This window comes from Pelodiscus sinensis, chromosome 1, assembly GCF_052426305.1.
Source record: "Pelodiscus sinensis isolate ZL-2025 chromosome 1, ASM5242630v1, whole genome shotgun sequence".
NCBI lineage: Eukaryota > Metazoa > Chordata > Testudines > Trionychidae > Pelodiscus > Pelodiscus sinensis.
In genome coordinates, this window is record NC_143052.1 from 155,728,391 (window position 1) to 155,742,013 (window position 13,623).

General features: G+C 45.5%; 1 protein-coding gene across 2 annotated transcripts in view; it reads left to right on the top strand.

Moving 5' to 3' along the window:
• TBC1D23 (TBC1 domain family member 23) overlaps positions 1-13,623 on the top strand; it is a 47,268-nt gene that overhangs the window by 3,772 nt on the left and 29,873 nt on the right. For both annotated transcript variants that reach the window (XM_075914153.2, XM_075914230.2), the window contains exons 2-4: positions 5,792-5,903; positions 6,145-6,250; positions 9,323-9,527. In XM_075914153.2, coding sequence (XP_075770268.1) covers positions 5,792-5,903; positions 6,145-6,250; positions 9,323-9,527 — 423 coding nt within the window. The remainder of the gene's footprint in view (positions 1-5,791; positions 5,904-6,144; positions 6,251-9,322; positions 9,528-13,623) is intronic.

Genomic DNA, 13,623 nt, shown 5'->3' on the forward strand with positions numbered 1-13,623 from the left:
GCAGCTAGTTTGGGGTTCCCTCACCCCGTTCTTAAGTAGGGATCCGACGTAAGTCGGATCCACGTAACCCGGGGATTGCCTGTAGTTATTTCAAGCTGGTTTCTGGTGGTTTTTAGAGGTTAAAGGTATAACTTTGCTTTCATTGTTTTTTCTAATTGGCGAAGTTCTGGGGAAGAAATGCAAAGTAATGCCTTTAGTATCTTGTAAAAAGCATCATTCAATAATTGTGCTTCCCAAATCCATCCAAAGTAGCACAGGTGAGCAGGAAAGTTCTGCATATGTAATTATTCATGTATAAAGCGACTATTTAGTTATGGAGGTCACGGCAGTCATTAGGGATGGAGGTCACGGCAGTCATTAGGGATGTTAGTGTGTAGTCGTTTACACAATTAACCAATAAGCCTGGTCGTAATGGGTAATCCTAACAAATCCCACACTCCACCCTCTTACAGAGGCAGCAAAGTAGGGGCAGGTTAGGGTTCTGTGGGGAGCTGGCTCCTGCGGAACCACCAGCCATCCCCCACCCCCATGCTGCCTCCCACAGAGACAGCAGCATGGTGTGGCAGGCAGAGTTGGTGCCTGGGAGGAGCCACTTCTCCTCCTCTTCATCCCCGCATGCAGGCAGTAGTGTGCAGTGAGGGAGGCAGGCGGGAACTGGTATGTGCGGGAAGCCAGTTCCATGAAGCTGCCTGTGCCTCCCTTTGCCTCCCACAGAGGCAGCAGTATGAGGGGGGATGCAAAGCTGGTGCTTGGGGGCAGGCAGCTTAAAAGCCAGCTCCCACAGAGCTGCCTGTTCCTTCCCCTCATGCTGCTGCCTCTGAGAGAGCGGGAGCCAGTATACACAGGAAGCTGGCTTTCAAGCCAGTTCCCTATGTGTATCAGCTCTTGCCGAGCTGACTCCCCTCTCCCTACCCCCCTGCCTCTGATACAGAGGCATCAGGGGTAGGGAAACAGGAGCCAGTGCTTGTGAGGAGCCAGCTTTAAAGCAATACATGCATCGACTGAAAATTTCTGCAGATACACATTTACACAAATAAATGCATTTTAACATCCCTAGCAGTCATGGATTCTGAGACTTTACTGGACCTCTATGACTTCTTTGGATTCAGCTGTCAGCAGATGAAGTTGGGACGGGAGGCAGGACTATGTGTCCCTACCCCACAGCTGGAAACTTCCTAGGGCCATGTGAAGAGATAGGTTTGCATATTTTTGACCAACTATGTGGGCACCAGTCAACCATGTTTGTCCTATGTGCTGAGGAATGCACATTTATTTTGCTTTGTTGGGTTTTATGCCTAAATTGCAAGCACTAAAATAATGTAGAACATAGAGCTGATAATATTTACTGGGCAGTGCTATCTGCAATGTCTGGTGTTTATCAAATGGAGTTTGACCCTGTCGTTTTTGCCTTTCAAACTGGACTTCTGACTAGGGATGTAAGCAACTAGTCCCTCAACTAGTTGCTCCCCCCAAACTTGCTGCCTCTGATAGAGGCAGCAAGGCAGGGGGGACAGGAGCTGGTGCTGGGGGAGAGCCAGCTTAAAAGCCGCTTGTCCCCAGCACCAACTCTGCAGTGCCATCTGCCCCGCCCCCCTCTTCTCCCATGGGAGAAGCAGCATGATGTGGCAGTGGAGGCTGCCATAAAGCAGCCTCTGCCTACAGCAGGCCCTGGTTCAACATGGGTAGAGATTCCTTTGAGGCAGTAGCCCCTGTCGGGTGCAGGGGGCAAGGGCAGGTTCAGAACCCTACGCAGACAGGCTGCTGCCAGAGCAGCCTCTGTCTGTGGCCAGTCCAGGCCACCGCAGACAGAGGCTGCTTCGCGGAAGCCTCCCTTGCATCCTTTGCCCTCCCAGCAGCCTCTGTCTGCGAGGAGCTCGGACCCCCCCGCAGGCAGGGGCTGCTGCTGCCTTTGTATTGGAGGCAGAAGTGTGGGCCGGCAGGCAGCCGGTCCATGAGGGCAACTGGTTTTTAAACTGGCTCCCCTCGTGGACTGGCTCCCGCCTAGCACCTCACACTGCTGTCTGAGGTGCAGCGCGTAGTGACAGGAGGCTGCCTGGGAGTGAAGCTGGAGTGCACTGGCTGCTGCCTCCACCCACAGGAACTATAAAATAGACGACTAACTGCCAAGAATTTATGTGGTTAGTTGACTAGTATATTACCGGCTGCCTAACATCCCTAATAGGGAGGTTGAATTTTGATTAATCAAGTAATAGATGGAATAAAAAGCCAGTTCCCCCTAGCACCGGCTCCGTGGTGCCTCTTGTCCTTCCTTCCCCTGCCCTGCTGCTGGATCTGGCAGAGGCAGCAGCGCAGGGCAGGGCTCAGGGCAGGCTGCCATGAAGTAGCTTCTGCCCGAGGCGGGCCCTGGTTCACCACGGGCAGAGTCTGCTTCATGGCAGTAGCCCCTGTCCGTGGGAGGCCTGAGCTCAATTATCTCCACACGACTACTCATTTTTAAAGTTACAGACTAATATGGCTTTCCCTCAGACTTTTTTTCTCTTTGGGAGGTTATTCAAGTGAGCAGCTTGCTTTCCTCGTGTCTTTCTTATAGATGGGAATGAAAAGATAGAACTGAATTTTGTTAATGAATGACATTATGATTATTTATTAAGGTTATAGTAGGAAGCATCATGCTACAATGGATAAAATGTTAAACTTTGCAGCCTACTGCTGTTTCATTAGACTCCCGGTTGAGAACCATATTCCCTGCTCTTCTCCCTCTTCACAAAACCATACTTCGAAGACAGGCATCCTTATTGCACACCTATGAAGACAGCTTTGTTGTTTCTCAACTAAAATTGGCAACTGCTCTAACGTAAACACGCATAACAGTTTTGGGAAAGGGGGCGGGTTCCTCTCCAACAGATATGTACCTGTAATCTCAGAGTCGTAACTAGCTAATTTGGCGCCTGAGGCATGAGCACAGTGTAGTAGTTGTCTTTTCTGCGCCCCCTCAGCTATGCACCTGAGGCAAGTGCCTCACTCGCCTTGCCCTGCGTAATCTATTTCAAAAACATAACTAGAACATGATGTGGCATCGGTAGGCAGCTGCTTATGAAACTAATAACTTTTAATTACAGAGTAATGTGTAAGAGCAGGTCTGTGGCTGTCCAGAGTCTCAGATTGTAAAATCTCTGTACATGTACAGTGCCTCTTACCAGTGAGATCAGATCTGGGTTTGATGAGGCGTTAAAAATACTTACAGCTAGAACTTTTTGGGTATTCTGTTAGACTGCAGTAATAGTGTTAAAAGCTTTTTGATATCTTTTCTATACATTTACTTGTTGGGAGGGGAGTTGTTTTCTTTTACATGTCGCATTAATTGTGCCAGATAAAACTGAAGACTAGGTTAGTTAATTGGCTAATATCTCATGACATGAATATGTCTGGGGGAAAAAAAGGAAATACGGAGTTAAGAGCTAATTATTGATAAACCACTGGAAAATATTTTCCAGTATTTAGGTAAGCTGATGTATTTTATGAGAGACTGCCACCTAATCTAGGTCTCAAATTTACATTTGAATCTGTTTGTAAAAAATGCTTCCTTAGAATCACTAATTTATCAATAAAAATTGTGTAGCTCATTGGGTTTAAACATTCTTCTCTAATGTTAGACCAGTTTTGTAGCAATATGCCACTTCATGAGAAAAATAAAATGAGATACAGGCAGTCCCCGGGTTACGTACAAGATAGGGACTGGAGGTGTGTTCTTAAGTTGAATCTGTATGTAAGTCAGAACTGGCGTCCAGATTCAGCCGCTGCTGAAACTGTCCAGTGGCTGACTACAGGAAGCCCGAGGCAGAGTTGCTCTGCCCTGGGCTTCCTGGAATCAGCCTCTGATCAGTTTCAACAGGCTGAGTTCCGACTTACATACAGATTCAACGTAAGAACCCCAGGCGTCCCTAAGTCAGCTGCTGCTGAAACTGATCAGCGGCTGATTCCAGGAAGCCCGGGGCAGAGCAACTCTGCCTCGGGCTTCCTGTAGTCAACGCTGGTCAGTTTCAGCAGCGGCTGACTTGGGGACGCCTGGGGCAGAGCAGCTGGGGTGCTGCTGGGTTGCTCCAGTAGTGCCGCTCCTCGACACTACTGGACCAACCCACCAGCACTCCAGCTGCTCTGCCCCAGGCGTCCTGATTCAGCCGCTGCTGAAACTGACCAGCATCTGCTGAATCAGGATGCCTGGGGCAGAACAGCTGGGGCGCTGCCGGGTTGGTCCAGTAGCGCCTAGAGCGGCGCTGCAGGACCAACCGGCAGCGCCCCAGCTGCTCTACCACAGGCATCCGGAGAAAAGCCTGGTCTGCTGGGGGGGGGCATACTAGCTGCCCCCCCCCCCCCCCTCCAGCAGACCAGGGAGATGGGGAGCAAAGCCGCAGAGCACGCGGGCAGCGGACAGTCCAGACGCACCGCGGCTGTCCTGGTGCCGGCGTCCTCAGAGGCTTTGCTCCCCGTCTCAGCAGACCAGGGAGACGGGCAGCAAACCCCGTTCATAACTGAGGATCCGACATAAGTCGGATCCGCGTAACTCAGGGACTGCCTGTAATTCATTTTCAGTATTTAAACTGTGTGGAATGAGAAGTCAAGCAAACGTAAGAACAGCCATACTGGGTCAGACCAAAGGTCCATCTATCCCAGAATCCTGTATTCTGACGGTAGCTAATGTTAAATGCCTCAGAGTGAACAGAACAGGGAATCATCAACCAATCCCTTTCCTGTCACCCATTCCCAGCGGTGTACATAGGGGCAGCACTGCTGATCCCCAGCTCAGCTGTGCAGCAGCTGCCCCTTTGAAACGCTACCTCAGCATTTCAATGAGGCAGCACCATGGAGTCCAGGGCCAGTTGGGGTTCTGCGTGGCATTTCCCCAGAAGCCAGGGTCAGCTGGGGAGTCCCAGCTGACCCTGGGTTCCATGGCACTTCGGTGTTTTAAAGGGACAGTGCCGCACAGCTGAGCTGGGTATCAGCTGTGCGGTGGCTACCCCTTTGAAATACCGCCATGGGGTTTTAAAGCAGCAGTGTTGCACAGCTGATCTCCAGCTCAGTTGTGCGGTGCTGCCACTTTGAAGTACCCCTTCTTCTCCCCGCCCCCTTTTGCTGCCTCTACCTGATAGAGGCAGCGTGGGGGTGGGGAATCGACTAGTCAACTGACTATCAGATAAGCATTTGCTTATTGGGTAGTTGACTAGTCCTTAACATCCTTAGACCCCACTAGTTACTTCTCTCCACTCTGAAAACTGACCATTTATTCCTGCCCTTTGTTTCCTGTCTTTTAACCAGTTATCAATCCATGAGAGGACCTTCCCTCTTATCTCATGATAATTAATTTGACTTAAGAACCTTTGGTGAGGGACCTTGTCAAAGGCTTTCTGAAAATCTAAGTACAGGATATCCACTGGATCCCCCTTGTCCACATGTTTCTTGACCTCTCAAAGAACTCTAGTAAGGCATGATTTCCCTTTATAGAAACCATATTTACTTTTCCCCAACAAATTATGTTGATCTATGTGTCTGATAATGTTATTCTTTACCATAGTTTCAAGTAATTTGCCTGGTACAGATGGCACACGTTATGAAAGATAAATCAGGTTTTACAATATTTGGTTTATGTAATCTGAGTTTTTATGAACAGCCAATCAGGACGCTTATTTTAAATGTTCTTTTAAGTTGATGGCATACTCTAGCTTGCAAGAATCTTTAGCGGATACAACAGGAATGTACATACAAGACAATATTGAATAATCAAAACATTTTTCTGTTTAAAGTACTTTTAAATGTTACAAAATATTTTATGTAGGGAAAAAGACCTTGAAGAAGCTTTAGAAGAAGGAGGTTGTGATCTTGAAACAGTAAGAAACATAATTCAAGGAAGACCATTACCAGCTGATTTGAGGGCCAAAGTCTGGAAGGTAACTATCTCTCTAAGTAGTATAATACTTGTAGACTTTTTTTTTTTTACTTTGAAACTGATGATTTCAGTATCATGAATAATTATAGAAGGATTATCCCCTCTTTGTGAGTGCATGTGTGCCATGCACAATTCTGACGTGTATATTAATTCAGTTTTGAAATGTTTATTCTCCTTTGAGCTTAATCTGAAGAGTTGACATAGGTAAAGTAGTAATGCTTTGAATAACTGTTTGTTTTCAGATTGCACTGAATGTTGTAGGAAAAGGGGACAATCTGGCATCCTGGGATGGTTGTTTAGATCTTCCGGAACAGAGCATAATTCACAAGGATTGCCAAGATCTGATTGGTAAGTTTGCTAATTACATTTCTATAATGCCTGCTCTCTTCCAGTCATGTAGTTAGCATAATTGCCTTCCCTATTATTTAAATTTTGATGGGTGTTTTGGATATGGAAGGTAAAAGCTTAGCACAAAAGAATCATTGGATATCTTTGATGTGCAAGCAGAACTTCATATTTGAATGGAAGATATGAAGGAAGTGCCAGGTATTATCTGTTATGTGATGGGCTGCATAATCCAAACACGATCCAGTGGAAAAAAGGGACTGAGACTGTTCAAACTGCAAATTACCACTTAGCAAAAAGATTGGTCTGTTGCATTTGATAATTTTTATGTAGTGCCCTTTGTGTTTTGAACTTTGACATGAATTGACAGCTCGTGCCAAAGAGCAACACAGTACTTCTTAGCATCATGATAAAATGTTGTTTCAGAGCTGACTCTCAAGTTCAGTATGCCCATCCACTTAACTATCAATACTACTTTCTACAGCTTTTGAGGGAGAAACAGTCTCCCACTGCACTACTTGTCCTGGCTTACCTCATTCTTGCACCATTGGATATTCAGATGGGGTACCAACTACCACAGTGTGTAATACTTCTGTAACACAGTTGCATGTATTTTGGTGATATTTGTAAAAGAAATGTAAAACAATGAACTCATTTCTGTAACTTAGAGCATGGTGACTTCCTTTGAATTTAAATTACTCTTTTGTCTAGAACTTTTTGTCAACTGTAGTTAGAAAGGACTGCTAAGTTTACTAGAACTGAAAGATGAGAAAGGGGTAAGTGACTGTGGCTTGTGGCTGAGGGCATGGAAAAGTGGGAGGCTGGCTGTGTTTCTGTGAGCTGCACATAGCCTTGTATAGATAATCAATGTTGTCAAGCAGGAAGATGGATTTTGCAGGACCAGAGAGTCCCAGCTATAGAGGTTGCAGGCTGGGAGCAGAGAGCCAATTTGGTGGCAGGCAACCTGGTAAGGCCAGCGGCCAAGAGCAGAGCCAGCCAGCCAGGAGCGGCTGTGCCTGGTAGGTAGGCCCAGGGCACCATGCTAGGTGGGCTGGGGGCCTGGAGGAAAGCCCTGCAGAACCCAGAAGCCTGAACTTTTGTAGGCTGGCAAACTCTCTTGTTTTGGACCACTTGGGTCCCAAGGGTGTCCAACCAGGGAGGTCCATGCTCTTGTGAGAATGAACCTCTCTTCAAGAAAATATCTAAAAAGTATAGTTGAAAAACATGATTAAATTGCAAGTTTAAATAAGTAAATGTAAATCAAGGATTTTGAGTTGTGATTAAAATTAGTGTTTTAAATTAATCCACCCTGAATAAAACTGTTAGTCTGCCAGTTACATCCTTTTTCCAATGCTGCCAGCTGAGCTTTTTGTGTACACCTCCCATCACCTTGAGCTTTAGGAAGGCAGTGACACAGGCTAGTCAAGCCTCCAGCCTTTATGCTTCCTTATTCCAAGGTCTGTATCCATCCCAAGCTCTGTTACTTAACTTGGTATTTGCATTTATAGGCTGGCTATTCTGAATGTAATCTGGTTAAATAGACAGCTGGCTCACTCATTAACCTATATTCTTTCTTCCACTCCTGTTATGTACTCCTCTTTCACTCCTTCCAGACTGCTGGTGACCAGTAATGTTTCTCAGTGAGAGTCCTATCCTGGGTTGTCAGATCAGGTTTCCTCTTGTGGTTCACCAGACAGACTTGCTGTTAAGAGATTCAAACTGTGTTTGTCAATCTGATTTTTCTGCAAGTCTTTCTCCTTTGTCTGCCACTTCCCCTCATTTCACAGTCCTTAGTAGCCAGAGGAGACAGGGTGGAGAAAGGTAGGAGGGGAAACTTTAAACTTTATTGAGCTGCCAAGCATAGCCAGCGCTAATACAACCTAAGAGATACGTATTTTGTGTGTGACATTTCTACACTTTTGCCATCAGAAGACATGTTCTGATAGTTAATCTATCCAAGACCCAAATTTGTGTTTTGTATGTAAGTGGATTTTTGAGGCATTGAAGACGTACATTATGGAATAGTCTGTTGAATCAGTCCCTTTTGACTTGTGGAGCTTGGGAGATTGTGCTGAGTGCTCCAAGTTGGAATAAAAGATGGGCATTTAGCACATTTTAAATCTACCTCTTTGTTTCACATAGGCTGGAAAAACCAGTCTTATCTGTTTCCACTTCATTGTGACATTTCAACTTGCTTTGAAAATTTAGTCCAATGACTTTTTCTTAAAACTCATTTTCACATCACTTCAAAAATCTGATTCAAGCTACTTGTATGTACATAAGAACATAAGAATGGCCATACTGCGTCAGACCAAAGGTCCATCTAGCCCAGTAGCCTGTCTGCTGACAGTGGCCAGCACCGGGTTCCCCAGAGAGGGTGGACCGAAGACAGTGATCAAGCGATTTGTCTCCTGCCATCCCTCTCCAGCCTCTGACAAACAAAGGCCAAGGACACCATTTTATCCTCTGGCTAATAGCCTTTTATGGATCTAACCTCCATGAAATTATCTAGCTTCTCTTTAAATTCTGTTATAGTCCTAGCCTTCACAGCCTCCTCTGGCAAGGAGTTTCACAGGGTGACTACACGCTGTGTGAAGAAGAACTTTCTTTTATTCGTTTTAAACCTGCTACTCATTAATTTAATTTGGTGTCCTCTAGTTCTTCTATTTAGGGAACTAATAAGTAACTTTTCGTTATTGGCCCTCTCCACACCTCTCATGATTTTATATACCTCTATCATATCCCCCTCAGTCTCCTCTTTTCTAAACTGAAAAGTCCCAGTCGCTTTAACCTCTCCTCATATGGGACCCGTTCCAAACCCCTAATCATTTTAGTTGCCCTTTTCTGAACCCTTTCCAAGGCCAAAATATCTTTTTTGAGGTGAGGAGACCACATCTGTACGCAGTATTCAAGATGTGGGCGTACCATAGTTTTATACAGGGGCAGTAAGGTATTCTGTTTCTTATTTTCTATCCCTTTCTATGTGCATTTATAGTTTTGTATATGAATGTAACTACCATATGAAACTATTCCTTAACTGTCTCGGAAGTATTTGTTATATTTTTCTATTTCCAGATCAGCTATCAGTGCCAGAAGAAGAGAAGTCAGTATTACTTTTGGATATTGAATCCATTATTACCTTTTATTGTAAATCACGTAATGTTAAATACAGCTCCTGCCTTGGTTGGATACATCTACTCAAGCCACTGGTGCATCTTCGAATTCCACGCAGTGATTTGTACAATTGCTTTTATGCTATCATGAACAAGTATATTCCCAGGTAAAGTGTGTATGTGCGTGCACATATATATGAGAGAGAGAAAAGAAACAACTGTTGCTGACATTGAATGTGTTAAATTTTTAGAACTAATTTCTTTGAAAAGATACATTAATGGTGAGTTTGGCAAACAATATACAGTAAAACTCCAATTGCCCGGCATCCAGTGGTCCAACACTCCCGATAGTCTGGCACCAACTGGAATCCAGAAGTGCTCCAGCCAGCTGGACAATTGGAGCTGCTCCATGCTGCTTCCCCAAGTCTTCTGCTGCCGCTGCTGAAACTGACCAGTGGTGGATTTGGGGAAGAGGCGCAGAGCAAAGCAGCTGGAGGCTGCCAGGTTGGTCCCGCAGCGCCGCCCGTTACCCCCCCTGCTCAGTGCCCGGCAACACCCCAGCTGCTTTGCTCTGCGCAGCTGCCGCTGCTGATACTGATGAGTGGCGGACTTGGGGAAGCTATGGGGCAGAGTAGCTGGAGTGCTGCCAGGCGCCAAGCAGGGGGGTAAGAGACAGGGCTGCGGGACCAACCGGGCAGCACCCCAGCTGCTCTGCCTGTGGCTTCCCCAACTCCGCCGCTTGTCAGTTTCAGCAGCAGCAGAGTTGGGGAAGCCGTGGGGCAGGGCAGCTGGGGTGCTGCCGGATTGGTCCCGCAGCGCCGCTCAGGTGAGGGGTGGCGCTGCAGGACCAACTTGGCAGCACCCCAGCTGCTCTGCCCCGCCACTTCTCCAAGTTGCCACTGCCGCTTGCAGCCCCAGCTGGCCTGTCACCGGCAGCTGCGCGGGGCTTCCCCTGCCTCCCTGCAAAACAACAGAGGGTTCTCCCCATGCTGCACCATTCCCCGCCGACCCACCTCTCCTTCCAGAGTACCTCCTGATACTCCAGCATATCCGATAATCCAAAACCCCCTGGGTCCCAAAGGTACTGGATTATCAGAAGTTTACTGTAGTTTTCTGCAGTAACAGAGTAGCATTGTTTGAAGCAAAACTGCCAGATTCTCTCAGATCATTGCAAAATTGGAGATATACATGAACATGTAATTAATCTAAATGCTACATATGTGTTAGATATGATCCCAGAAAATAAATACTGAAGTTTTCATGGTACAGGTTGAATCATTCTGGTCCAGCATGATTTTAGTTAGCTGGATATCCACTTACTGTAGGTTTGGCCAACTTTCCAATGGTCCCATAAAGTTTGTTCACAGCCACCAGTCCTAGCTCTGTGTTTTGTACTGTTATTTAGCTCTAACTTACTTCTAAATGTCCTCTAAGAGCTCAGTAAACAGTGTAGGTGTTGATAATGCCCGTGGGAGGAGCTGCTCCAGCCACTGCTGGTTACCAGTTAAATTGGTAATACTTTCCGATTCCAGTTAGGGTGATATTTACTGGGTAAGCAGGTATCCAGTTAACCTTTCACATACCTATTTAGTATGTGATCTGAAATAGTGATAATCACCATAGAATGCTGGTGGATGATTGATAGTAATCTACAGTATTTCCCATCCTCTTTTGATAATGCTGGCAGGTGTTAGGTTAAGAATTCTTCTACATCTGTTCTCTCATGGCAACATTACTTCTAGTGAGGGATGGAAAACAGATTCCTCTTAAGGTTGTCTACTCCTTTTTCTTTGGCTAGAAAATGATGTCTAAATTAGCATCTCAAACACTTTTTTTCTTTGCTTCATATTGCCTTTTTACCTCTTCAGTGACTGAGGAGGTTAACTATTTGAACTCACTGCTCTTGAGAGGCAGTGAGTTGCATTTCAACTAGACAAGTGACAGGCTACTAGAGGATTGATTGACCTGGTAAGTAGTAAAGAGCAAAGTTATTCAGCAGAGCAGTTTAAGAAAAATCCTACTACATCTAAAATTGAGGTCTTATTTTTGTCATTGTAAACTGAAATTCCGATAAACTAATTTTCTAAATTCTGAAAGATTTTTTTAGCCCACTTTGAATATTGGTAGCTGTAAAGTCTGAGTGACTTGAGCTTTTTTATTAACCATTCAGATGAAAAATAATTTTGATCTTAAATTGTTACGCCAAAAATAAGACAATGGAATGTCTGTCTTCAGTTTGTACCATTACACTGTTAACTGAATTAGAAAGCACAGATTTTAATATCCAAAATAATGCATTTAATTTGTGGAATATTTCACTTAAGTTCTAACACCACGGAACTGCCAACATAAGAGACACTCAAGTTAACTACATTGATTGGGAGAGCTGTGTATTGAATGGGTTTAACTTAGAAAGGTCTATTTTTATTGTCTTGCATACTATGATTTGACTCTATTCTTTTCCTACTAGTTGCTTAATATGAAATGTTTATTCAGATGTACATGGAGATTTTTTTTTAATCACTTTAGTCTAATGAAACTGACCAGTTAACAATTGTCTCTGTTTTGTTTGAGGCACACTCTTACCCAAAGAGCTTTTTACAAAAGAATGTTTAAACTTTATTATGATATTTAAATGTGGTGGCTTAAATTGTTTAAAAATCATAGAACACTAGAATTGGAAGGGACCTTGAGAGATGATCAATTCCATGGCAGGACCCAGTGCCATTCTAGAACATCCCTGATAGATGTCTTTCTAACCTGCTCTTAAATATCTCCAGTGATGGAGATTCCACAGCCTCCCTAGGCAACTTATTCTAGTACTTAACCATCCTGCCAGTTAGGAAGTTTTTCCTAATGTCCAACTTAAACCTCACTTGCTGCAGTTTAAGCCCATTGCTTCTTGTCCTAGCATCAGAGGCCAAGGAGAACAATTTTCCTCTCTCCTTGTGACACCCTTTTAGGTACCTGAAAATTGTTATCATGTCCCCTCTCAGTCTTCTCCTTTTCAAACTAAAAAGCCCAATTCATTCATCTTCCTTCGTAGGTCATGTTCTCTAGACCAGTGTTTCTCAACCAGTGGTATGCCTAACTTTAGGGGTATGCAAGAGAAGTCTGGGGGAGGGGGGGGGGGAGGGTTTATCAACACAAGTGAAATTTGGCATAAAATGTCCGGGACTGCCCTGCAAAGGATCAGGGAGGGGGCGGTGGCACATGCCTGTCAAATTGAATGTTTGGAGCCGCACGCCTGGATGTTAACAGCCGCTATGCACATGCACCCCAGCACTGGTGGGAAAAGTGTATGGCTGTGGCAGCTCTGGTGAGACCCAAGACAGTTCCAAGTTGGGGGGTGGGTTTGGGCAGGGAAGGGAAAAAAATCACTTCCACGGCTGCGACTCCTAGTTCTTTGCCTCTCTAGCAGCCTCCCTGGGGTGCTCCAGCAGGGAGGGTGGCCGAACCTGGAGATATGCATTACCCCCACCCCCACCAGCAGCTCAGTACAATGCATCCCCATCGCTCCTTCCCCATGGCACTGAAAAGAGGAGCTTAAAAGGCTGTGAAGCTTTGCTCCAAAGGAACCCCGGCATCAGTGGTGTAGTGAGGCGGGGGGGCATTTTCTTCCAGGTGCCATGCTAGGGGAGGCGTCAGAGTGAGGTGGGAGTGCACAGCCCCTCACAGTGAGCCCGGCACTGGTAGGGCTCTTGTGCCCTGCAGACAAGCTGCCGAGGCAGGGCCAGGTGGTGGGAATGGGCACTTCAAATGTAGGATTACCATACATCCGGAGCCTGGATCTGATGCAGGGAAGGGCATTGGGTTAGAGTGAGGAGGGAGGGGCGCTAGGGATACTTAAAAAAATTTTTAAAGGGGTACTGTATAAAAAAAGGTTGAGAAACACTGCTCTAGATCTTTAATCATTCTTGTTGCTCTTCTCTGGACCTTCTCCAATTTCTCCACATCTTTCTTGAAATGTGGTGCCCAGAACTAGACACAACACTCCAATTGAGTCCTAATCAGCACAGAGTAGAGTGGAAGAATGACTTCTTGTGTCTTGCTCACAACACTCCTGTTAATGCATCCCAGAATCATGTTTGCTTTTTTTGCAACAATGTCACACTGTTGGCTCATATTTAGCTTGTGGTCCACTATGACCTCTAGATCCATTTCTGCAGTATTCCTTCAGTATTCCTTCCTAGACAGTTGCTTCCCATTCTGTATGTGTGAAACTGATTGTTCCTTCCTAAGTGGAGTACTTTTCATTTGTCT